The 27,684-nt window shown below is 29.3% G+C and overlaps 1 protein-coding gene across 2 annotated transcripts in view; it reads left to right on the top strand.

Annotated features, from left to right (window-relative positions):
• The window catches only part of LOC129958974 (glutamate receptor 1-like), a 210,457-nt gene that overhangs the window by 85,102 nt on the left and 97,671 nt on the right, over positions 1-27,684 (top strand). For both annotated transcript variants that reach the window (XM_056071734.1, XM_056071735.1), the window contains exons 5-9: positions 1,927-2,091; positions 4,486-4,686; positions 5,296-5,403; positions 12,798-12,908; positions 13,310-13,525. In XM_056071734.1, coding sequence (XP_055927709.1) covers positions 1,927-2,091; positions 4,486-4,686; positions 5,296-5,403; positions 12,798-12,908; positions 13,310-13,525 — 801 coding nt within the window. The remainder of the gene's footprint in view (positions 1-1,926; positions 2,092-4,485; positions 4,687-5,295; positions 5,404-12,797; positions 12,909-13,309; positions 13,526-27,684) is intronic.

Here is a 27,684-nt window from a genome sequence, read left to right as displayed (position 1 = left end):
ATATTTTTCGACATATAATCCTAAATATAAATAATGAAACATCACAGAGAGAAACTTCTTCGACTCATAATTTCCAAGAAAACATAAAAGTAGATCCGTAACGTTATTTATGATACGAAAATGGAATTGTTTAACCAGATATTTATCTAGGAGGCTTAAGATAGTTGACAATATTCTTATATGCTGAGAGTGGCATTTTTATTATTGGGATGTGTAGTAAGATATTTTTAAATAATGTTGCGTTATAGCTATAGCTGTACCATTGCATTGATTATTGCATGATATTTTTATATAATGTGATATTACATTCAGATGCATACTCTTTCGCTTTCATAAAAATTTTGAATCATTTTTTTTTTGTGTGTGTGTGTGTTCAGATTGAGGATTTTTTCACTTGTGCAGAATCATTAAGATTTTGAATGAAAACCATATTGAGATTTTGTTACCTAAGGATTAGATCTTACCACCTAAGGATTAGAATATCTAACAAAACTTTTATTTTAAACTTTGTGAGGCTTTTGATATGGAATATTTATAAATACTTTCAACATAGATCGAAAAACAGAAAAATCTGTGCACGAAAAGAAACAAAGCGTCACTGTGACCATTTATTGGAATTGAATCAAACAGATTTCGCTTATGCAGAAATTTGTATTGTTTTGGATTATACATTCTCAATAAATATTTTATAAATCTAAAATCTAATATCTTTGTGATATCTTTCAAATTTTCTCGAAATGAAAGAATAATCAAAATAATTATACTACCATTGCGTTTCTCAATATTTTTATATCAATTACAATATAAATCAAAGTAATAAAAAGTGTTTCTTGTGAAAATCTCTCAATTTCTCTATACTTAAAATTGTACGTAATATTATACATTTTTGAAAATACATCGTATAAAAAATATTAATTTAATGATTAGCTTTATGAATTTTAAATGTTCACGTGACGCCAATACGAACATTTAGCAAACTAAAAATAACTAAAAAACAGGAAGAAGAAAATGGTTGGATAAGAATTCTAAAGCAATATATTGTATTTCAGAAAAGTACATATTTTAATCCAATAAGAAAGCTATGATATTATTACTTGAAAACAAATGAGGAGTTAATCTCTGAGAGAGAATTTTCATCATCAGAGAAATAATTGAATTTTTGGTTCATACGTGTCATTTTGACCTGCTCGTTTTTGTTGTTTCTGATGGCACTTATCGTCATAGACAAGCCCGCTGACAAAGCCAGCGATTTTAAGCCGAGAGAGCGTCTCTTGTTTTCAGTAGCGCCATCAAGGGCCGACAGTACGTCTCAGCTAGTCATGCGTCACATTCGCTTGCACAACCCCTTTTTACGGGGGGGGGTGGCACATTTACACACCTCACAGAGAGAACATAGAAGAAGAACAACCATATCTGAACTGAGACTCGCACCCAGGACGCCCAGATTACGGGGAAGACGCGCTACCTCTATGTCCTTCCTGTTCATAAAAATGTGTTACGCGATAAAAATGAAGTTCTCATATGCTAAAGTTAAATCATTTCAAGTCTTAAACTTATTTGATTTGAAAAAAAAATCATATCTTTGATTATTACATTCAATTCTTTACATCAACCAATTCCAGAAATGATCTGTTTTATAAATAAAATGAAGAGCTGAAATAATCTTATTTTAAAACGTCTACCAAATTCAGCAAACTTATTCATCGTCGTTGATCACAAGATCTTTTTATTTTAAGGAATCCTTTTTCAAAATCACAGAAAGAGAAAAAATTGTTAAAACTGGGAGCTTTCAGAAAGAAAAAGAAAAAAATGCATTCTTGAAAATCACAAATGCCGCAATAATAAAACAAATTTTGGGGCTTCAATTTCCACTCAACGAAAACTGATTTCTATATCTTCATCATGGACGTTAACATTTTCTTACAGGTGATGGATGAGTATTGGAAAAGTGACGTCCAAGAATTTGGAGCTGTTAATATTACCGGCTTCCGCTTAATTCAATCCCAAAGTCCCGAAACTATGCAGTTTCTTAGCATATGGAAAACATTAAATTCTTCACGCTGGCCTGGAGCTGGTATTGAACGTATTTCGGTAAGTCTATGTATGGATATCCATTTCATTTGTTCCGTATCAATTCGAATTGCTTGAAAAATGACAGAGACGATATACGTATTTAAATATCCACTGTATTTTATTTAAACGAAAGCTGGCATATTTATTTCAATGCAATGCCACCAAAATGTATAATCACGCAAAATAGCTTCGATTGTTCTCTTAAAATGACTCATTTTATTATTTTTTTTATTAGTTTAACGAATGCATAAGTCAAAAAATAAAATATGTTTGTTTGGTGCCTTCAATTATTAAAAATGATTTATAAACAGAAAATTGATGTATATAAGACAAGACATTAAATAAATCAATATAGTATTAGAATTTAATTAATGTAATTAATTGTTATTAATTGTATTAGAATTTTGTTAGAATCTAACTTTATGCGAGAGCTTTGTAAATAAGACTTAATGATGAGGTGCCTATAGTTCTATATGCAATAAAAGTTAAATCTAATAATCAAGTTGGGAAAAGGCAGTCAGTGCAATATCTATACATAGTATAAAATGAAGTCTCCTGAAAGCGTCTGTAGGTTTGAACCAGAAAAACTCAAGAAATACTTAACTATTATTGGAGATATTTGTACGATTTTGTAGAGCATTTATTGTTTAATGTTTTAATATATTGAAGTCATATCAAAATACAAAAATGGAGGGTTATAATTACGATTTCAATTATTTTCCTACTACGATTTGCGCATGCTTAAAACATTTAAAAGACATTTAAAAAGAGACATTTTAAAAGAGACATTAAAAAAGACATTTAAATTTGAGCCAGAGAAGCGAAAGAACAAACATTCCTGATATTGGTTCGCAAAGGAGTACTTCGCCCTGAATTATGATCCATGTGTGGATTACAGAAATGATGCTTCGATTTCAATATGAACAATGTTTATAGTCTCTCCATATTGTTCAGCTTTACAATAGAAAGATGAATGAAAAGGCATGTATTATTTACAAAGGAAAATTAAATTAGAAGAAGTCCTCCCCCTTCTGAACCATCACATTCACTTCTTACTAATGAGCATCTTACTTCCAAAGAATTTACGAAGAGCATATGCCAATATAATAATTCCTTTTCAATGATTTCATTTATGAGTGCATGAATACTACTTTATGTTAACATTTAAAGTACATGACGAAGTCTACCATTTGGCTGGTTGTCTCTTTTGTCTTGGCACCAGAATTAAAAACAACCAATATAGTTTACAAAGAAATATTATGAAGCAAGTTGAATTTTATTTTCATATCTGATTATAAAGAGAGGATAAACAAGTGTGAAGCAGTGAGTACAATGACTTATTTGTATATTTTTAAATTTTAAAACACATTTTCTATTGTATATTTTTAGTGAATTTGTTTGTATTAATTTTTTACCTTTTTAAAAGTAATATAGCTTTGATATACAGTCATTTTTGCACAAAAAATATTTTATCGCCAAATTTTAGCGAAAGGGATGAATGTGGCGTGAACGGCAGCAATAGAGTTTCCAATCGTGAGGTTCCGAGGAACTCTACAGCAAATTAACATAAATATAGAAAAAAAATCCATAAATGCAGTAAAATGGAATGCACACAAAAAAATTTAATTTAAAATAATGAAAGTAAACAGAAAGAGTATGTGCAGCAGGAAAAAACAGGAAAGATCGAAATACAGTAACATAAAAAAAAATGCAGCAATGTAACTCCAAACAAAGCGCCACCGAAAAATTGCCAACCTCGCAAGACGCCAAATGACTGTAAATCAAAGCTCAGCCCTAAATATTTCTGAATGTGTGCTATAAAAAATTGTTTTATAATTATTTTTGATGATTTCTGAATATCTTTTTATGTCTGTTTGATATTGCATAACATGCTCACGTCATATAGGATGGAGGCTGGACTTAAGTTAAAAGCTAATTTTTCCTCTTGGATATTATGCCACAGGCAACGCTGTGCTGGTACTGCTAGTAATATAATAAATGAATAAATTGTTGAGTTAGAAGATGGAAGAAATAAAAAAAATGTCATTTTAATCACATGACGAATCATTTGAACACAGAAGGGAGATATTCAAAGAATTACTATTATAATCATCAACATTATTATGTGTGATTATTTTTCCAAATATTAATTATGTATATAAGAATCATACTAAGCTGTAGAGTTACTTTTTGATTTTTTTACTATCGGTACTATTTCCATAGCTGATGCACTTCATAAAATGTGTATCATTTAAAACATTTTTAAATTTTGCAAAAATATCTTGTGTTGAGTTTTTTGTTTACTTGACTAAAACAATGCTTTTTCACAAATAATCTATCTAAATATGTATTATCTTTCATTATAAAACTGGTGAATAGCGAAAAAAAAACCTATAAATTTCTCTTTCGCAGGCAGCAGTGGCCTTAACCTATGATGGTACAAAAGTTATTTTAGACGCATATAGCAGACTTCTTAAGAAAAGACCAGATATCTTTAGAAATAATTTTCGTAGAGGAGAGGTATATAATAATGGAACTAAAGGAATCGACTGTAGAAAACTTCCCGTTATCCCATGGGAGCATGGTGATAAAATTACTAATTATATTAGAAAGGTCAGTTTCTCTTAAATATTATTTAGGAATTGCTTTAATATGTACCTATTCTTTTGTATAATTTTGTATACATTTTTCACATTTATTTTCTTTGCATGGTAATTATTAATTAATTCATACTTAATCATTTTTCAATTTTTAATAATACTTCAGAGAAGGCTTGATAACTACTGTAAATATATTTTGTAAGAGTCATTACTTACATCGTAATATTAAAGCCAACAGTAAAATAATAAAGCTAATCATCTCTCATTTTACTTCTCTTTTAACTCATTTTGGGCAATATATTTTATAACAAAAACTTTTTCTCTTATTTAATTCAGAATATGTATTTTTCACTATGTTTAGAATGTTTCAGTTTGAAGATGGAGATATAATCTAATACAACTAGGAAAACGCGTATTTGCATTTAACTAAAAAGTAATTGATTAATATTTTAATAATCCCATTGCAATTCCCTTATTAACCCATCTTATTTATTATTTAGAATTTCAAATAGTAAACTTTGCATATTTATAAAGTCTATTTTTAAATATGCATTTGCTAGCATTATATTGTATTCATATTTAATCAGATTCTAAAATACCTTTTTTCGATGTAATTTTTCAGACAGATATTCGCGGCATTACAGGAAATATCAGCTTTGATGATCGTGGTTATCGAAAGAATTTTACAGTTGATGTCATTGAAATGACGATGAACACTGATATGACAAAGGTTTGTGCAGTTACTATGTTTCATAGCGTTGATTCCTTGCAACGATTGTTTTTCTGTTATTTTTGGAGATTTAAATGATGCATGGTAAGGACAAGATTTTCATTAGACATGGATGTATGAAAAGGAATTTTAGTTCTTTTTATTTGCAATGAAATAAATCTTAATGCCTTTTTAAAATTATTTCATTTTATGTTATTTATATAAAAAGTTTAAAAAACTATTAAGAGTAAAAAACACAAATTTCATTCTCTTCCAAAAATTTTAAATCTTTTTGAAATGGATTTGTATTTTATTTCAACTTATCATTTTATAATATTTTTTAACGGAAGCCAAATTTTTAATGCATAACTCTAATTATTCAATGAGGCTTATTTTTTAAAAATTAACAATTCTTGTGATCTGCGATCCAGCAAATGAAAATTCCGGAAGAATATCCATAGTATGTTTTAATGTCACATGTGGAATTATGAAAGCAATACATAAAAGGGGGTCATTTTCCAAAAACGCATCATTTGTTGAATGAAAGTACATTTAAGTTTTAATATAGAAGACCATTCTCTTACATATTGTAGTAGTAATATTTGTTTTATGATAATATAGATGGCGCCACTGTCATATATATATTTTGTGCAGTATCTTCGGCAAATTCTGAAATTGCACTTTAAAAAAATATCGAATATTATATTTCCGTTTTAAATAATAGTTGAAATGAAATAATAAGAGTTTTGCACAAGGGCTTAGAAGGAATATTTTGTTTCAAAAATATCAGCAATGAATCTGAAATGTTAGTTTGGAGCTTTGACTGAACTCAAAAATTTGAGCGTCGCCGCAAGGTCACTAAAAAAAAAAAGAGAAACTTTATTTTTTATTTTTTATTTTTTTCCCCTTTTCTTCCGCAAATTTTTGTTTTTATAATAATTTTGTCTCACTCGAAAGGGAATTTTAAAAACTGATATATTCCTAATACAAATATGGAAGACATGAAGCAGATAAAAAATAGTAAAATTAGAATAGTAAAATCTTCTTTCGAAATAAAAATCTCTTTTTTGAATGATATAAACTTAATAATAATAATTGCCAAAATTGTTATCAAGAAACTTTTTGCTCATCCCAAATGAATCCTCTCCTTTTCTTAAAGAATTGCCGTTTAGAGTATATTTGAACTTAGATTTAGTTTAGAAATAGTCCATAATATGATTAAAAAATGAATTAATCATTTTACAATGATCTCCTGCTAAGTTTAAAAAATCTTTTTAATATATAAAGTTTTCCTGGTAATACGTCTATACTTATAAAAGGAAGTATTGGTGTGTTTGTCTGTTTATATATCGGCGATATCCAGACAAATATATTTCGCTTACATCCATCAAATTTGACACACAAATCTCGAATGTATGTCGAAGCCTGAATTGAAAAATTCAGTGTAGAAAATTTCTTATTTAATGTTTTGTGTTGTTTTAGGGATTTCTCGCATTTATTTTCCCGTATTTTAATGATTGTAAAAAGAAAAATCTTTGCATCATAAAAAGAGCAAACAATTGTTGTTCTAAAAAAAAATGTTTTGGACCTCTGACATAATTTATTTTGATTTTAAGTTTTTTTTATTTTTTTTTTAAATTAGTCTATTTTTAAAATTTTTTTAAAATTATTCTATTTTAAAATTTTTTTTTTAAATTAGTCTATTATTAAATTAGTCTATATTAAAATTTCAAACTAAAATTTCTACATCACACATTCTATTTTCTTTATCCTATTCAAACTTGTTGAAGTGATTGTTTGAAAATTTCTCTTTAATTTAAAACAATAATGATCAAAATACCTTCGTTTATTGATATTTAATTAATTATTTTCCAGCTGAGTTAAATAATTTTTTTTTTTTTTGCTGATCTATTCAATAAGGAACTTCTCCTGCAAGAATGGCACATTGCTAAAAGAAAGAACAGGAAACCAAGAATTGTAAAAATGTATTTAAAAAAAATTAATGCGGAAGCAAAATTTATAAATCGCCATTTAGAAATAGCTCGCATGTTTCGTTTATTTATTTGTTTGAATCAGCGAAAAGTATGGGACATATTCCGTTCAGTTTGGAGTATAATTTAAGCTTAAAAACAAGATGTATTAAAATATTATTACGAAATATAACTCTTATAGAAGGTATGCGTGAAGAAACTCGTTTAATCTTAACAAAATTACAATTCAAAGCACTTCTGCAAAAGACGAAATCTATTTTATATCTCTCATGAGAAAGACGGTAGAAATGAATCATTTTTCTGGGAGTAATGAGCATTGAAATAGAACAATGAATCTCCGATTCGGTATAATGACTGTGTGGGAATTGAATCGATGGGATTCTACTTAGAAAATGTAAAGTGAAATAGAGTTATCTCTGAAAATGGAGAATTGTGAGGCAGGTGACCACTAATGATATAGGGTCATGAGTTTTCATTTTTATTTAAATTTTTTGAATTAGAACCAGTGGTTCGGGTTGGCGAATTCTATCTTGAGTTTTACTAATATATATATATATATATATATATATATATATATATAATTTTTTTCTTTATTTTGATAACTTTTTAAAAGTTTTTCTTGCTTTTATTTTACTAACATTCATCACGTGACGGGTAATGTATATTATTGTCATTCATTCCTATTAAAAATAAAAATTTGTAAAGCTTTAAGGAACATACCTAATTTCTTTTTTATCAAAGGGTGCACGATCAGAAAAATAAAATAGTCTAATAAATGAGTAATGAATAATATTTGCGTTGGTAAAGGTTTTCAATTATTTGCACTGTGTTATTGGAATCGAATTTGAAATTCACTTTAATGTATTGCTTTGAAATACATGTGAAAAAGAATCGAATAACTAATGCTGTAAAATAGAGTGAATAGAAAACGGCCTTAAATTTTTTTTTTCTATTTTAGTTGGTAATAGTGGGGGAAATTTGCCTTTTAGGTTCATAAAGAATGATTGAAAATTTGGTTGCAATATTGCAACATCTTGAGATGCCGCAAAGAGCTTGAAATTTGAAAAAAAAATGAAAAAACTGACACATTTTAATATGGCCTTTAAATTTATTTTTTCGATTTCAGTTTGGTAATAGAGAGGGAAAGGTGACTTTTAGGTTCAAAATTTTTAAAAAAATTTGTTTGCAATTCTATAACATCTTGTGGTGCCGCATAGAACTAAAAGTTAGTAAAAAATTGAAAAATTATAAAATTTGATAAAAAGAATTTTATGAATTTTTCGGGGATATGATGTTACAAAAGATGGTTTTAAATACATATATAAGCACTACAGCTCGAAAAATTCTTAATTACAAAATATAATTATAAAAAAATATACTGAATGTTAAATTTTGTTTCTTACTTTTGTATCCTTAATGATTACAAATGCTACAGCAGTTCAAAATCTTTTCTTCTACTTCATTGCCCCATTTAAACTGGGTTTTTTTAAATTCAATTTTGGCATATTCACACGTGAGTCAATTTTTGCTCTTAAGTATCCTTCTCTTGCGAATGAACCACAGACATTTTGTGCCGGTTCGGTCACCAGTTTTACAGCTCTTTCCACTACTTGCATGTAACAAGGAAGCCAGGGAAAGTCGATAACCGAGTCCACTATATTATTTGGTTCAACTTCAGATGCCTTCAGTATAAAGTCCTTAAGAGAGTCACTGGAAACATGTTTTAACAAGGCTCAGTTACGTCCTTTTCGACCATGAGATCATGTCAATGTAAACCTTTGCATCGAAGTTTATATTGGAACTTTGAACTTCCTAACTATGTCTCTACTTTCTGTTCTTGTTTTTAAAACACGTTGTAAACCAAGTTCTCTTTGAATTTTGCGTTCATCAGCATGGATAAAAGCATATTTTCTGGAGCAGAAAAGTACCCATTTCTTTGAACAATCGGGTCTATCACGGTGAGATGGTCGGAGAGATCGCTTGAATATGAGATATGATTAAACCATACGTACACGATGGTTTTAACTTCATATTAAACCACACGAACACATACACTTTCACAATATACTCAGCCAGAGTCTTAAGATTTTCAGTTGCCACATACAATCGAAGGAAGCGATTGGCTAATGTCAACCACCTGGAGTGAGCAAGTTTCCCAGACTTTCTTAAAGATAAATCTAGTGAGCAATTTCCATTTGATACAGCGATAAACATATCCAATAAATATTTTTGATCTGTACTTAAATCATTTTTGTCCTCCAGAAGAGGAAGGTTATTTTCAATTGGCAAGAAGGTAAACACAGGAAGACAAGCACAGTTTTCTAGCTGCTGATCTATTTCGCCTTTAAACTCATTATGCTCTTTCGCTTTATCATCTAAATGACAAAAAAGATGTCGCACTGGTAGCTCATGACAATAGAACAAACAGATTAACCATTGTAACGGTCTTCCTATTTCCTTTTCCATCAAAGAAAGTTGTTTGTTGTGTTCTCTATCTTTAAGAAATTCCTGTATACCGTCTGCTATGTCTTTTCCGGTGCCAGATTTAGGTGTTACATGGCCAAAAAACATTGAGTAGGGTTCCTCTATTAGTGAAAAGTGCACTTCTGAAATAACTTTTTAATACAACTTACTATCTCTCTTTTTTTTGAACAATTGTTATGTCTTTTCTCCCATTAATAAACAATCCTCGGTTATCTAAGTATAACGATTGTCTTTAATGAGAACTCATCGATTTGTTGATCTTGCCCTGTCTATTACATAGGTTTTGTCTTCTTCTGTGATTACACCCAAGTCTGTGAAGCAGCACTCGGAATATCCGATAGCAGCTCTATCGGATATTCCGATACGGTCATCAATGGAAGCTACAGAGGGCAATTTAATACGCATTTGAGTGCTTTTCTCTTACTTTAGTTTCAAAGGGTATGGTAGTTTTATCTCTTCTTGTCTATTTGATGGATTTGTTTGGTCTGTCTCTTCTTGTGTGTGTTCTCTTTAAGAACACTGTTGTACTTCAGCTCTATCAATAACCATTTCTGGCACACTAGTATTTTTTGCCCGTTCTTGATTCAACTTAACTATTATCTGTAGTTGTTTACTTTTTTCTTCCTTCTCTCTTCCGCAAAGTGCTTGTGGTAGCTACATCAATGTTACCTATAACCATTTTCATGTTACAGCGTTGATCGTTTAGAAACGCTTGTTCCATAACTGGTACCTTGTTTTCTTTTATGCAAGTATTAAAATTTACACATTTACAGGCAGCAATATCGAAAAAAAAACCTTTAGCTTTTTCTCTACATTTTCTGAGGTTGGAATCAAACTTATTTGAACCTTTTCTGATTTTAGACTTTAATAAATTCCAGTATTTAGCATGATAAGCTTTTCTCATTTATAAAATTCTTTTGCTGAAAACAACGGGAATAGAAGCTGTTGACTGTATTTGTTCTATTTCGCAAACTAAAGTGTCATATATTTCACTTACAGAAGGATCCTTCTCTGAAGCAATTTTGAGGTTATGTCTAATATAAAAATAGCACTTCATAACAGATTCGTAAGTAGGCAGTTCAACTTCAAGCAAATCCCTAAATTTTCCAAAAATAGGGCATTCTGACCTTTATCTTTTCTTCCCTAACTTAACTCGAGCCATTTTTACTTACTACAAAGTACACAAGCGCATAAATTCATGAATCAGTTACGTTAATCATTACACACAAACGGAGTGAAGACTCAAACTCAACTGAACTCAGCACCAGCTCTGATCTAATCACCGAACGCAGGCATAACTCCGCCTCCCTCAATAATATCTACTTCAGTGATGACTCAGCTTCCTTGGATGCCATATCAATGCAAGAGTAAAATTGTTTTTATTTTTCTATTGATATTATAATGCCTATTTAAAGTTTTTAATTCCTAATCAAGGCTCGCTAAAATCTTTTAAAAGTTGCAAAACGTGTGTTTTTATGAAAATTTAACGTCCTTGTGGCACCACAAGATGTACTCTAATATTTTTTATAATTTTTATTTATCTTATCTATACCAAAAGACATATTTTCCACGCTATTACAAATTAATAATCAAAAATCGATAATTTTGTAAAAAAAACGTTTATGAAACTTTAACACTCTTGCGGCACCTCAAGGCGTACTCTAATATTGCTCATATTTATAATTTATTTTATCTACACCAAAAGGCAAACGAAAGGCACCAAAGGCTATTCGAAACTAAAAATCAAAAGTTCATTTTTTCGTTCCACCCTACTGCGGAAACCAGAAATAAAAAAATAAAAAATGCTTCACTAATAAAAATTGCGTTCTCTTAAAAAAGCATGAACTTTTGTTCATGTACGTTATATCTTGGATTTTTATCCAATTTGTGAAAAGCATTTCATAAATTTTTTTAATTTATCAGCTATTTTTACTTTATTACTCAGAAATTTAGTCCTCAGTTTCTCTAAAAAAAAGGAAAAATTCATCCACAAAATTATTATTATCAGATTAATTGTTTTTTTTTCTGCAGAGAAGGATACTGTAAAATGTTTTAGGTGGTATCAGTTCCATCTGGTAATTTGAAAATTTTTGTAGAGCTTTTACTGTCTTTTATACAACGTATAAATAAATTATTCTAATCGTCAAAAATTCTAGATTTCTCCACGTTTTAGTCTACTAACTTTTTGGATTCTCTCTATCTCTCTGTGATCATGAGAACTTCAAAACGCTTTGAGCACATATAATTACGACCCTTTGTCGATTTCTATCAAACCAAATCATTCACAAGGAATCTGTTTCATTAGAAGGAACTACAAAATGCAAAGAGTTATGTAGATGAAACACAGCTTTGGGATCTAAAATATCAATACTTATCAACTAAATACATGTACCTTTGTATGCATTCACATGATATAATTCATAAGCTTAATGACTTAAAGCAATGAAATTCGGTATGTTACTTTATGGTTACAACTGTCATTTTGTGCGAAAGTTTGGTTACAGTCAGTTGGTAAAAAAGCGACGAAACTTCATATTTTTGCTATCAATTCAGTAAAAATGCTAGAATCATGACAAAGGTTCGTAACAATATGTTGCCAGTGCCATGCATTGATGAACGATACATGGCTTTACAATGACTGGCCTAGCCCAAGGTAAGGAAGGGGATAAGACCTTTATTTCAGAGTATGCGAGAAAATTTCAGGAAGACCACTACCTCTAGTTTATTTTTTATCCATTCGAAAATATTATTTTAACAAAAGCAGTATTTTTTTAATAAAAATCCTCATTTTCCTGACTAATGAGTAGTATTGAATAATAGTTTGTAATAATGAATGGGCAAACATCCTTCGAAGCAGATTTTATAAGAGTACTGGGCATAAACATAACGAATATGTTCTTCTTCAGTAAAGTAATTCATTCATTATTTCATCCTTTTCAGATAGCCACTTGGTCTGACATTTCCGGTTTGATGTTGTTCCCTCCAAAATACAAACGAATCAAAGTATCCGTCGGCATGGAAAATAAAACGTATATTGTTACTAGCATATTGGTAAGTATTTTTCACTTTTGCTGTACGTTGGATAACATTTCTTCCTGTTTCTTGCAATACATAAACCTAAATTATAATTTCTGGAAATTCTAAACATTCAGATAGAAATTGGACATCCTTCTACTTTACTTATCGTATCCATTGCAATTTCCCTCGTTTCTAATACATATTCGGAAGTGATACACTTGAATTGATAGTTTTTCAATGTAATCACTTTATTTTAGAAAAGTAATTTAACGAATAATTCGAGGGAAGTGGAATCTAGTTTCTCTCGAAAGGTTTAAAGAGTCGTTTTTTTAAGCTTGAGAAAACTTGTCATTCTTTGTAACACAGTATATATTTGAATATCATTTATCATAATCAATATCAAATTTCTTATCTTATATATGCATATATTGCAGGAAGAACCTTATTTGATGTACAAAAAAGCAGAACCTGGTGACATCCTAGAGGGAAACGACGTTTTTGAAGGTTATTGTAAAGATTTAGCTGATTTAATCGCGGAAAATCTCAAAATTAATTACGTATTGAAGTTAGTTAATGACTCTGCCTATGGTGGGCAAGATCCCAACTCACCAGTAGGCTGGAATGGTATGGTGGGGGAACTCATACGCAAAGTAAGTGAGCTATTTAGAATTTCAATTTTAGTATCTGCGGTTTGTACTAATAATTACTTAACAAATTCTCAGAATTACGTCTACAGACAATTTTATTAAATAAATCTTGCATTATGACGAATTTTACCGGACAGGATTTGCAATAAGAAAAAAGGACATGTTTCTTTTCTTTTCCAAACATTTTTATTAATGAAAAACATTTCAACGACTTTAAATTGAAATTGAACTTTTAGGCACAAAGTCTTACAAATAATGAACGATAATTAATTAAATGTTCTTCAGAAAAAAAATACCCTCATGAATTTCTCAAATTTATTATTGCAGCTGAATGCACATTAAATACAATTTTAGTTATTTCAATTAACTTCTTTTAATTATGAAACACAGAAAAAGTATTGATTACATTATATTAGAAATGCAAAATATACTTGTTATTGTGGAAAACATGCATTTAAAGACAACTTAAAACAGCGTTTATCTATACATTATGTATATTCAGCATTAATGCAACGATCAAGAACCTAGAAAACTATTATCGACATAATTCAATTTATACATCATTCATTCTAATCTCTTTCCCTAGTTATGTTAGAATTATGAATCGTAAACTTAAATTTAACTAAGAGGTAATATTTTAACTCCACTCATTGTTTAATACGTCATTTCTTTTAAAACGATTTTTAAAATATTCTGAAAATTGCATGACAAGTATTGAGAATCACATTTAACATTGATAAATTCTTCGAAATATTATCCTAATTAAATAGAATGCATTTTTTATGAATGTTACGAAAAATATATTTAGTTACCTCCAGAAATATGCTAATATAGGAAAAGTGTTTTATGAAACAGAAAGATGAAAATTATATAACAGATTCTATTTACATAATGTGCCATAGCATAATGTTAATGTTTTACTTTACTCATGATTTTAAGATATGAATTCCAATCACTCATATATCTCCTTTCGAATATAAGACAGCTTCATTTGAAAATCAACAAAGAAACAAAAACAAAGAAAGAGACCCGGTGTACCAAGATTTAGGAAGTTGTGTTATCGAAATTTTATTGATGTTTCGTAAAAATAAAAGCGCAAATAAAATCACTTTTAATATGCTTTGAAAATTCATGAAAGATTTAGAAAAGAAATATGCTCAAAATCATTTCAAATCTAAGGCAAAAAAGCCCCTTTAAGCATGAAAATTGATACATTTAAAGTAAATATTTTATTTCATCTTTGAATATGAAATAATTGGAAATATTGAAGAACACGAAGCAATTGAAAGCCCTGTTGATCGAAATGGACATATTTGGTCCAACAATCCACGTCATAAAAACATTATTTTCCCATATGCATCATAGCTACAATGTATAGTATATTTACACGTTATTCTATGCAATAGTTTCATTCATGAATATAATCAAATATTATAATGCCAAAATATTTTATTCTTTAATTATTAACACTCTGCTTAGGGTGCATAGAATTTTGATCGAAAAAATGCTTCTAAGATGCTGCATGTTTTTAATTATTATTTAAGTAGTACAAAATTTTTAAAAAAATTGAGAACCTCTATATTATAGAATGACCAAAATCAAATAGCACGACAACTTCTATGCCTCTAGAACTCGACCTGTATAGATTGAAGTAATATAATTATGTAACTATGTTTATCATTTAATATCATTCATAACATATTGTAAAAATGTTTGTATTAAATACATGAACAAATTTTCATTCTAATTTTTTTTCACACACATCATTTTTTACCATTATAGCAGACATATTAAACATTCAAAATTGAAATTGAAAAAAAAATACATCATAATGTTTCAGCTTAAATAATTGTTATAGATTTATGCCTATTTCAAGAATTCTGTTTGAATTTCATTCCGCTTTCACTAGAGAAAGAAAATTATTTGTTGTAAATAGATTAAATGGGATATAGATTATCAAAATTCTATGACTCCACAATTTTCATCATCAGACATTTTGTTTAGATATAAATTTCAGAAACAAATTATGAGTACTATTTTTAGGGAAATATTAATGGATGTAGGCATTGGGTTTTATCTGAAAATAAAATTATCGAAAACAATGCTGATTGTTAAAATTTTTAAATACATTATTTCTTTTTTCCCTTAATAGAATTTATTAAGTTGTTCATTTCAGCATGCATTGTTATTCATTTGTTTTGAAACATTTTTATCGATTTATTCAAACTCCATCTTATGAATGTATAATTTATACTATTCAAGCTCTACCAAAATCTGTTAAAGTTCTTTGTTTAATTGATTTACAATCTTTTCCCACTTTTTAAAGACATAAAAGTTCTTTAAAAATTATCAAATTGATAAAAAAAAAAAACACAACCTTATAGCACTTTGTTCTTCTTCAACCCAATCGGCTCGAGATTTGAGAACAGAACAAAACTCAGGGCCCTTTGTACTAAACAACATTCATGATCAACTTCAGATCTTGTTACTTTACAAATTTCATACATTTTCAAGGATTTCCAAAGTTTGTACAAATTACAATGTGATAAAATGCGATAACCATAAGAAACTTAACAATTAAACTCAATTCTAATTTTATTAATCTTATCTTAAATGAACTGTCAGTTAAGTTTTCAGAACAAAAGAAAAAATAGCCTTTTAAGGTTTTTGATTCCAGCATTTTGAGGTAATTTCCTCAAGCACAAGTTTTTCTTGTATTCATTACCAAGTGGTACCTCTTGAATGAAATCAAAATTTAAGTAAGTTAATCGATTATCCAATAATTTGAAAATATTAAAAATTTTTATTGTTATTAAGAGCATTCAAGTAGACCAAATATTTTCACATCAGAATGTTAGTGAAAAATCAATTATAAAATTCTCTCTTTATAGCGAACGAACAGACACGAAGCGTATTTTCACATGCATATAAAAAATTAGTATGTTGAGGATATTAGCATACGAGGATGTTTCATTGGTATCCGTCCTTGATTCATAAAAAATACTTATATTGCTATACAATTGTGTTCCATTAATTCCATTCAAATTAGTCCTCTTCGCTTACTACAGACTTGTCTCAACATTTCTGCCATATTCGGACTCAGAACTGGGAAGCTTGTTTTCGAATGCATTCTATGTGATGTTCTCAGAGCGGAAATCCATTCACGGATATTTTCAGATTGGGTAAAAGCGAGAAGTTGCACGAAATGATATCAGGAGAATAAGAGCCAAAGCACATATTTGTTGTGTTTGTTCAAGAAACTCAATATCAAATGAGAAGAATTAGCATGATAGCATCTATGGAGAGCTGCCAGTCGTCAATGATCCGCGTCTCGCAGCAGCACGAAAGTAATACAGGGCCTCTTATTACTACTTCTTAGGATGCATGGTGCGTATTCATGATGAACGATAGCATTGAAATCAAAGAGAAAAGGCAGCAGGATTTTGACAATATTGCGGCCTTCCTTATTATTATTTCTTGATTCGGGATGCTGGAATCTTCTATTGTGATGATTATTATTTGGTTTCCTACACAAATACTAGGACTCATGTATAAGGTTTTTTTACTTCTATTATTGGCAATAAAAGATGATGCATTTGATAACCTGTTTTTTGATTAGTGTTCTAGTAGCACAGTTCTGTGGAATGCTAAGTGAGTAATAATAATAATAAAAAAAACAAATAAAATACAAAAATTGTACTCTGTAAATTAAAAAAAAATGTAAAACCTTATTTATTCAATACTGAAACCATTTTTTAAAAATATTTTTGTTTAGTATTAAAAATTGGAAAAACATGATTATGATAAAGTTAGTTTACTGATTGATGTCACATCAGTTATTAGTTATAAAATATTAAAACATTTGTTATTTTCCCTGCTTTTAGCACTTTTAAAAAAATCAACTTAAAAATAATTATCTCAAAGAATAGTGAAGTTAATTATGTATTGCTTTTCTATACATTAAAAAGAAGGTATTATCTTTTAATACATATTATAGAAGTTATAGTTTACATTACCTTTTATAATTCTATATTTTATCCTTTCACGTCAAGAATTATGCGAAATGAAATAAATAAATCTTTTGCGATGTGTGTCATATAAATATTGTTTCGGTTTTTTAAATGCAGTAATGAGGCATTTCAAGTTATAGTTATTCAGCCGATACCTACTCATTATTAATAAAACTGATCTAATATTAGCTTTAAGCTAATAAGCTAATATTAACTGGTCTAATATTAGCTTAGCGAAATGAAGTTTTAGTTTTCGTCTAACTACCGCAACATATTTACATCAAACATTTTATATTTTGATGCTACATTCAGTAATAAATTTGGGATTATCTTATTCTTAAAACTTAAGTTATTTTCTATTTAGATTTATTGATAAATCTTTTTAAAATTTGGTTTATTTTCTGGTAAATTAAGAATCTTTTTGTATCTTGACAGTTCTGTTGTTGCTTATCCCTCTTGGATTGAACTCCAATTCAAACCAAGAAATCGGGGAAAAAGGGGTGGAGTAGATTCTGAGGGTAAGGACCCTTGAGCACACGAGGCAGTGCCTAGATATAGTAAAAAAAACTATGCGGTACTCGACGAGACAACTGACAACGCCATCTATCCTGTCCAAACGGTGAACGGTCAACACTTTCTTTGCAAGCTTGTATAGTTTGTGAGGAACTTTCTCCAGTTGAAGCTTGAATTGTAACTTCTGAAGTCGAAGAAATTTCATCGCCGTAAAAACTTCGTAGCCCAGAAAACAGATGTACATCTTGAAAGTTAGCTTTTCTTCTTTTTTCCCCCTGCTGATTTTCTTTTTTGACACCCAGAAGGATATTTCTTTGACATGGATATGATTAAATCTAACAATATTAAATATTTTATAATATGAATTTTCAAAATACTCCATGTAATCTAACATAGTAGGTAAGATAAAGGACCATAAATCTACTTTATAGTATGTGGCATACTTTCACTAAACTATAATATCTATAAATCATTCTATAAAATTCATATATTTCGAAACCAGTCGATTTTTCCAACTAACTTTCTTCCTACCTTTTTTCCATCCCACCATTATTGATCAGAACATTATTTTAGTTTTTGGTCATGATGGGGCTGCCTCAATCGCACCTAGCATCGGCCTCAACCCCCCCCCCCTCCCATAGGGCCAGCGCTGGTTATGACGCAGGGGGGGAAACGTGACTCACATTCATGGGGAACACGATTATGTCCCCATCGTTGCGTATTTTGCCAAATTTCTCTGCAAACAATAAAAACTTTCTGTTCATGTTTCATCATTGTCTTTCCAAACTGACAACTCAATTTAAATATCTCTGGCATAAAAATTACATCTATCCCATGTATTATGCAAATGCGGATGAAATGCCATGCCTGTTCACCAGAGATTACTACTATAAAAAGAATGTTAAAAAAAAAAGGTGTTCATTAAAACTAAGGATTATATCAAAATTTGACAGTAACAAGCATTGTGAGATGTTATTAATTTACAGTAAATGTGAACGTAAGGCAAAATCATCCGCAAAATCCGTGTTCTGAACGTTTCCCTGAAAGCCCGCATCCTACATGATAGACTATCTTAAAAGTTTTTGCAAAACTTTTAAGGGCAAGCGCCTGTGTGACCAGCCGATTTCGAGTTCATACACCTCGTAATGTCGGACGCAAAGTGTTATTTTAAGATGTGCCAGTATGCAATCTCGCCTATCCTAAGAGAAGCACAAAAATGATCAGTAAAAATTGTGTCAAAAAGTCGTGTCTGAAAAATTCTGAATGAATCAGGGTCTCATCTATACTTATCCACACTTGCGCAGGAATTGCTGCCAAGAAATGTTGAGTGATGTTATACGTGGTGCAAATTTATGATGAATAACTAGACTTCCCCCAAACATTCCTAGCAGATTTAATATGGACGGATGAGGCATGTATTTCAAGAAACGAAATGTTTAATTGACAGATCATGCATACATAGTCGTTAGAAAATCTGAGATATTCTGTTAAAATTTGACATCAACAACACTGATCGATTAAGGTTTGTTACGGAATTTTTAATGACAGGTTCATTGGACCAGTATTTTACAAGGAAACGTTAGCGGAACAACGGTATTTGAAGCTTCTGCAGGATGTTCCAGAATAAAGTCATGAGGCATGGTGATTCCGTAGAGTGTTCCTCGCCATTATCTGAATTGACCCGATTATGCTTTTTCTTATGGGGGCACATAAAAGGGCAGGTAATGCTAAACCTCCGAAAACATTGCGGAATCTTAACCGGAGAATTTATGATGCATTTGTCTCCGTAACACCTGCTATATTGCATAATGTGCAGCGACAAATCAAGCCAGGTAGCAAATACGTATAGTGGTTAACAACGAGCATTTTGAACAGTATAAATAAATGATTCTGAAGACAGGGAAGTGTCTCAGTTACTTTCTTCAACTCTTTACGACATGACTCCTTATGACATTATGATTTTCTAAATCGTCGTCAAAAATATTTTTTTTCATTCTGTTTTGAATATTGATGCGCACAAGATGTCTTTACGTATTAAATCAAGAATGCTCTATAACTTTCATACTGACTTTTTTCTTGTGTCTTTCACCGTTTACAAGATATGACCGTTAATTCCAAAATTTGCCTATAGATGGCATTGAAAGTTATCTCATAAGTAGGGCATGGTTTCTTAACTATACAGGGTGTCCCATAAATATTGAGACAAACTTTAAAATCTGAATCCTTGTGATCTCCCCTACCTCCCCTTAAAGTTTGTCCCAATATTTATGGGACAAACTTTATATGTATTGGTGTTTAACCCTGTATATAAACACCAATTTTATGGCCTAAACTGTCAGTTTTTAGAAGTTAAGGGAGTGTAACAGATGTAAGTGGAAATCCTGTATAGCGATTAGTAGCTGTTTAAATTAGATTAATTGTATATTTTCCTTTCTGGTACTTAATTTTTCATACGTAAAAAAAATTAATCTGTTCAGTCGTTTAATGACTCATGAGACATTTGTCATTATTTTAGAACACGGAGATATGGAATATATGTATAATTTTATTATTATTTTTTTCTTCGATGTGTGTTTACATATTAAAGAAATTTTGCAATTATAAATGATTTATTAACGCTTTATTGTCATTTAAATTTATAGAAAAAATATATATTTGGAAGGCAATTTTTCGTTTCTCAGCAGAATAGAGAGGTCTTAAAGGAGAGAAATGAATACGCAAAGGATAGAAATGTTTGAATGTACAAAAGAAAACTAAACGAATACAATAACCAATCTTCATAATTTTATATGGTATATGCAACAAGGGTGAAGCTACTCATTAGTATTAAACAATTTCGAAAAGAATATTAATTTGCTAAAGAATACATTCATAGGTCATTATTAAGTCACTTCACAGTTTCCTAAATTTAAAACTTTTTTAAATTTGGCTGAATAGTATGAATTAAATACATGAATAAAAAATGTCATTTGAATTATAAATTAGCTAAGAAGTTTGAACATCCTTTTCTTCCTTTTAGCCTAAAATCCGTCCTTCCGATTGATTTATACACGTTTTGATGAACAACTTGTACAATATGGGAAATATATATTAAAATTTTATTTAAAATATGAAGGATTTTTCCTCCGTTTAAATATTTTTTGATCTTTACTCTGTTTTCATCTAAATTCTAATCAGCATTAGGCTTAATTTACATCATCAAAATATACAAATCCATGCAAATGTTTCAAAATGTCTGGTGTAGCCTAGACTTTCTTGGAATTGAAAGTATAAAATGTTATAGCAAAATAGATGATAGCGGGATTCGTTTTCCTGAGTGATGAGAATGTTTTTTTAGGACTAATTTGTGTCATAACTTAGCATTTTACTTGATTTCTTTCCAACTTAAGAAAGTCTTATTTTAAATCACATGAAATTTCACTACCCACTTTATGCGACCTGCGATTATATTTTATAAAGGCATGCTCTCTTGTAAGTACATTTTATTATAATCGCCGTAACATACTAAAAAAGTGCTCTTATAATCTTTTATCTCTTTTTTTCCGATTTCATAAGCTTTAGGATTCTGATTTTAATAGGCTTCATTTCTGACTCAATCATCTAACAACGCAAGGAAAGGATATTTGAAGGACATCAGCGGTATATAAATTTTTTTGTAAATGTTTCCAATTACTGACAGATCCCCCCCTTTTTATTGTCTTTCTATTAACTTTCAATTTAATGGTTTATGAATGCTTAAAAATAACTTTTATTTAACTTCATAATATGTTACTGTTAAGACAAAATATTTCGACCAAAATGAACAATTGTAGCAGCCACATGAAAAATAAATTCGGTACATATAAAGATTTTTTACATTTAAAACGATGTTTTCTGTTTAATAATTTATTTTAATACATTATTTTACCTCTTATAAATGCTTTTCTAATTCGGATTAATTACTTTTTATTTTGTGAGGATTATTTACTTTTTATTTTCGGATTAATTACTTTTTATTTTCGGATTAATTATTTTTTATTTTATATTTTTTGTTTTATTTATTATTTACATTTATTTAAATGTAAATAAATGTAAAATAGACAGATTTTAATTCAGGTATAAGAAAGATTTCTGTGTCATTTAAACATTAAAAATTTTTGATTACTTTTGAGTGAATAGGCATTTAGGAAAGAAATCTATGACAAGAGACATATTATTTAAAGGAGATATATTATTGAAAGGAAAGTTCTATTTCTAATCATTCTTGATTCTTGTTATTTAGTTATTTCTCTTATCATTTATGCTTAATATTTCTTGCTTTCTTAGAAATTCATAATAAAATCAAATAAAAATATAAATAAATTTTTAATGCAATATCTAGCATATTTAGTTTTCATTCAAATATAAAGAATGCTTGCTTTTTCTAATGTGGGGATGAAGTCGATGAATTGCGATAATACTAAGTACATAAATTCGTAGGAAAAAAAATTATAAATGCTTTCTTTTAATAAATAACTTATTCGATTAATTATTAATAAGCTTTGGGCTAAGTTTAGTATATATTATTTTTTTACTGCAATATGCCATTCGACTGGTCCATCATTTTTCAGAAGTTGCTATAGGGTTGCTTCAATCGAAAATAATAAAATGAGTGCTGTAAATAAAGCTACTCCAAAATAACGTGCCAAAACATTGTCGATCATTCCATCCGAAGATGTCAAAATATGAGTAACGTATTGACTTTCTACATTTCACAAATTCAACTAACTTTATATCCCTGTTCAATGTAAGGAGATTTATGTATTCTTGCTGAGTGTTGTGGTGAAGAAAAGGGTCGAGTTGCTGGATGAAATATTAAGAACGTGCATTCAATTATCCATAGAAGCATCAAAATATTGCATAATATATGGAAAATGTTGACAAATATTGTGAATACCGAATAACATGCAAGCAATTTTGTACAACAATATTCAAAAGATACTGAACATTTTAAAAGCATTGATATAGTAAAAATTCAGACGCAAAATATTAGCTATTTTTAATAATTCATTTCATTTGAGATTTATTCCAAAATATTAAATAGAATAATATATTAAAAGACAAATAAAGTATAATATTATACAATATTAGGAAAACCATACTGAAAATTCTGCATTGTGTAACATTGAACATTGTTGTAAAAACTGTATAGTAAATTCTACATTTATCTGTATTGATCAATGTTGTGACGATACTACTGCAAATAATGCATTTAACAATACGATATAATAGTTCATCATTTAATTTTTTATGTCATTTCTCTGCAGTCATCTGACAACATGGATACATTTTTGACACTTTGTTTTTGATTTATTTAAAATAAAATATATCCATGTTGGAAAATACAAGAAAAATAAGTAAAGAGAATTAAAAGAAGTAAACAAATTCTTTCTCCACCTTTTGCTATAAATAAAACGTGCCGAAAAAATGATATGTTTAAGAAGACTAAGAATTTTTTTGAGCAGCCCTTGTCTTATAGAGAACTTTATTCATCTTTTCTTGATACTGACATTTTAATTTTGATAAACTGAAAAAGGGTTCGGAATAATAATAATTTATTTCCCATTTATTTAAAAGTTATTACATCTTAATTTGACTTCCATCATCTATTCAATTGGCGATCTTAGTTACAAACGGGATCACTTTTTCTTTGACTTCATTATAAAACATTTATTATATTGAAAGGTCAAGCCAAAACTACATAGAGGATATTTCTACCGAGCCAACACTCGCATTTCAAGGATGAGACGCCTCTTGGAAGCCAAATGGCAAATCTGAAACGAAGCGGCAAGCAGAATTTAGACTAAAAGATTACGAAAAAAGGCAGTTCTTTTTTATACTCCAATGGGTAGTTAGAATTCATTTGAAGAATACAGTAGCAGTAGCATAATAAGCAATAATAAATAATTGGGCGAATACCGGGAAAATTATATTATACTATATCGGGACTCAGTATTTGTCAATATAACAATAACATTGTGTTTCACACTGTTCCAGTATTATGATATTGCTTTTGTAAATTTTACAATATTGCATAAAAATTGTGCTAGTTGTAATGGGTACCTAAGTCGTGTCCAGCGCTTGCAGATGCATTTCACGCAGGACTTAGAATCCGGGCTTGCAGATTAATTTGAGCTAATAGATTAAATTAGCTATTTGTTTTATAATTTTATTTTTTACCGCCAGCACGAGACGAACGAGAAAAAAAAGATTTTATTAAAGCCGTTACAATGTACCATCCTTAAAACAGGATAAAACATGATAATTTTTCATTAAGTTTCATTGCAATTGGCAGTTTACAGATTTATACAAAGGGACACAAAAGTATAATAAAAGTTAAAAGAAAAAGAAAATTATAAAAACTAAAAATCAAAATATTGTTTAACCAAAAGAAGCTACATCAGTGCCAAATGTATTTGGTTTCTCTACGAATATGTCTTCTTAAGAGAGTTTAAATTTTGCTATTTTTAAAATAAAACATTTTTAAAAATTAGTTCAAACATAATATACGAAACTTTTGTGATGCTTTTCAAGGTTCTGAATGCGTTTAAAAGGAGGACCTTATAACTTTATTGCAGAGTATTTTGAACTATTTTGATAGTACTTTCACTGAAAAGAAAATTCTGAAAAAATAATTTAAGGTGTAAGTAAAATATATTTAAAACATAATTCGTCTCAAATTTTGAGCACTTTTTTTTCAATAGCAGAAAATTATACTTCTAAAATAAAATAAAATATATATATAAAAAAAATCTAGTTAAGTAATTTACTTGTATTTACAAATAATACGAACGATTGATTTAGTTTGAATTCTTTTTAACCGAAAAAAAGAAAGAAAAATGGTTTACTCGGTTTTTTTAAATTTATTTATTGAGAATGTTTAGACATTTTCAACAATTAAAGTAGACTCGTGCTTTTTTTTCACTGGTATGAGGAGCAAACGCGTATTCGAAGACAAATTTTTAATGTCATGGCGCCATCTATCCAAACAGACTGGAAACATTTAATGAGTTTAATATGTATAAAGTAGTTCGATCCTAGTAATAACGAAAAGCGTGGTTTTGGATTTTGTAAAGAGGGTAAAAGAGATTTAGGGAGAATTAATGAATAATGCATAATTATTTAATTTACTTCTTGCTATTATTAAAATGATTAAATCTATTTCAGTATTGATTCCGTAGTTTAAGACTGCTACATTACAAAGCGCTTTAATTAATGCGCGAAGGAAATTTTTTTTATTTCTGCAAAGCCTTTATTAATGCAAATTACCCAAGACATTTAAGTAGCATGCATTCAAAAGGTATCATTTACTCTATTACGGATAAAAAATTGTATAACTAATTTTTACATGAGAGCTTTGAAAGTTAAAATCAAGAAAAACTTCCAAAATTCAAATCAAGAAATTGTTTTCCGGTTATGACTCACAACATAAGAGATTTTTCTAGTTAATATATTTTCGTTGTTAATATTTTTGTCGTACAATGATATTACAGAATTATATTAGCAGTTCAATTATAAGAAATAGGATCCAAATATAATACTAATCATAGAATGTTTACCAGAGATGCTATATAGATATCAATGAAAAATCCAAATCGAATTGAAATCGCTTCTGACACACATGAAACTAAATTCCAACTCCACTCTCTCTAATCAAAAGTAAATATAGTTTTCTGTCATTCGCCGTCAATCAATTAAAAGTAATCAATCCCGACGAAATTGACCAATCTATCATATTAAATATCTCCCGAATCTGCCATTCGTGAATGTGACATTGGGCAAAAGTGATAAATGACTGGTAGCGAAATGTGTCAAAAGCCTTTTCAAAGGTAACTAGGGAAATGGAATGTAGCACTCACACGTACAGAAATCGATCCGACGTCGAAGACGAGTAATTAAATGTACAAAGAGTTCTTCTGCACTTATTGAGCTCCACCGTTTAGCTAATGAGATCTAATGTGTTAATCGATTGGAAAGATCCCCGAATGATAAATCCCGAATGAAAACTGGGATTTTTGCAGAGGCGGCAGCGGAGGTTTACCAACAAATCCGACAACAAGGCAGGCACAGTTTCTCAAATTTAGTTTTAAAATAACTAATAATAATTAATTTTACATTTTTGAATTAAAACCAGTTAAGTATTAATTAGCTCCGTGAAATTCTTCGACCCCTTAATTTTCTTTTTTATCAGACACTAGTCCTAACTTTTCTCTCATTGTTAAAAATTTGCTAGGATTTTTGTAAACAAAGTGTTCTCGGCTTCTTTTACTTACCATCAAACGAATGCAAATATTTAAGTCTAGTTTTAGGAGATTTGAATTGCACTGAGATCTATTTCTAGAAAAAAAAATATCATTATATTCATGCTAGATTTTAGTGCATAAATTGAAAATCAGGCTGTCGAAATAAATCACCTAAATTTGTTGTAACATGATCAAGGAATTGACTTTAAGAAGGAACACGTTTTTAAGTACTTAAAATCTGTTTTTAATTCAGCAAAATTCTTATTCTTTTGGATTTTTCTTTAATATTTATAAAATGCTTCAATCGCAACAAAAATGAATTAATAGAAAAGAGACACAGTAATTTATAAATGCCTAATATTGGATAATGATAGCATATGCAAAATAATACTTAAAATATAACTAAATATAAAAGTTCATAAGAAATTTTCTTGGAAGTGCAGATTTTTTTTACAATATATCCTTATACAAAAAGAATTAATGCAGAAGACATTTTCGACGCATAAGAAAACACAAAAAAATTTATCGTCCATTAACTCTTATAAACTGCTTCCAACTCAGAAAGGAAGTAAAGCAAAAATCTTTTATCTTTGACAAAGGTACCTTTAAGTCTTTAATTGAGGAACTTTCGATGAAATAATTTCCAGTGAATTCATTCTCTTCACCACTTCCACTTCTTAGACCGGAGCTACCTGATTTTGTTGTACTAATTCGAGAAGTTTCACAGCCATGTGTCCTTAAGCGACAGAATCAATTCATTCTTTACAAGCAATACATTAAATTATAATTTTAAATAATTATAATTAGAAATAATAATAAATTCCGGTGTAGATTGTACCTAGATGTCTTGTCATACTAAATAAACGAATGTATGTTCTTATAATGAGGGAAGATATATAACTGAATGTAGAAACTAAATTCAAAACAGTTTTATAAAAAAAAAACTTATAAGCAATCCCAGATCATTATAAAGAAAGCATTTTCGATATCTTTTCCAAAAATCGATTCACTAGCTTAGTGTCTCATTTAAAAGAATTTTTAAAAAAGAATTGCAACAATGAGCTGGAATTCAGATGTATTTTAAGTCTGAGCCGAATAAACTCGTGTGCATGAACAAAAATGTATTACTGTTCGTACACAAACAATATAAAATGCGGAAAAGGTAGGATGATATTGTTGTATATAAGAAGGCTGGAGAAAATATTTTGTAAATATATGTACAGACTATTCTTTTATGTAATGCTTAGTAAGGTATGAAAAATAAACTATTCAAACATTAGTTACCCATGCAGTACTTATTCATATGTGACTTCCAAACCAAAACAATTAATTTAGAAACGATTAGATCTTGAATTTGAATCTTCTATCTAGTTTTAGG

The sequence above is a fragment of the Argiope bruennichi genome, chromosome X1, assembly GCF_947563725.1.
Source record: "Argiope bruennichi chromosome X1, qqArgBrue1.1, whole genome shotgun sequence".
In the NCBI taxonomy this organism is placed as follows: Eukaryota; Metazoa; Arthropoda; class Arachnida; order Araneae; family Araneidae; genus Argiope; species Argiope bruennichi.
Note: the sequence above shows the minus strand (reverse complement) of the source record. Positions and strands in the feature narration are given on the sequence as shown.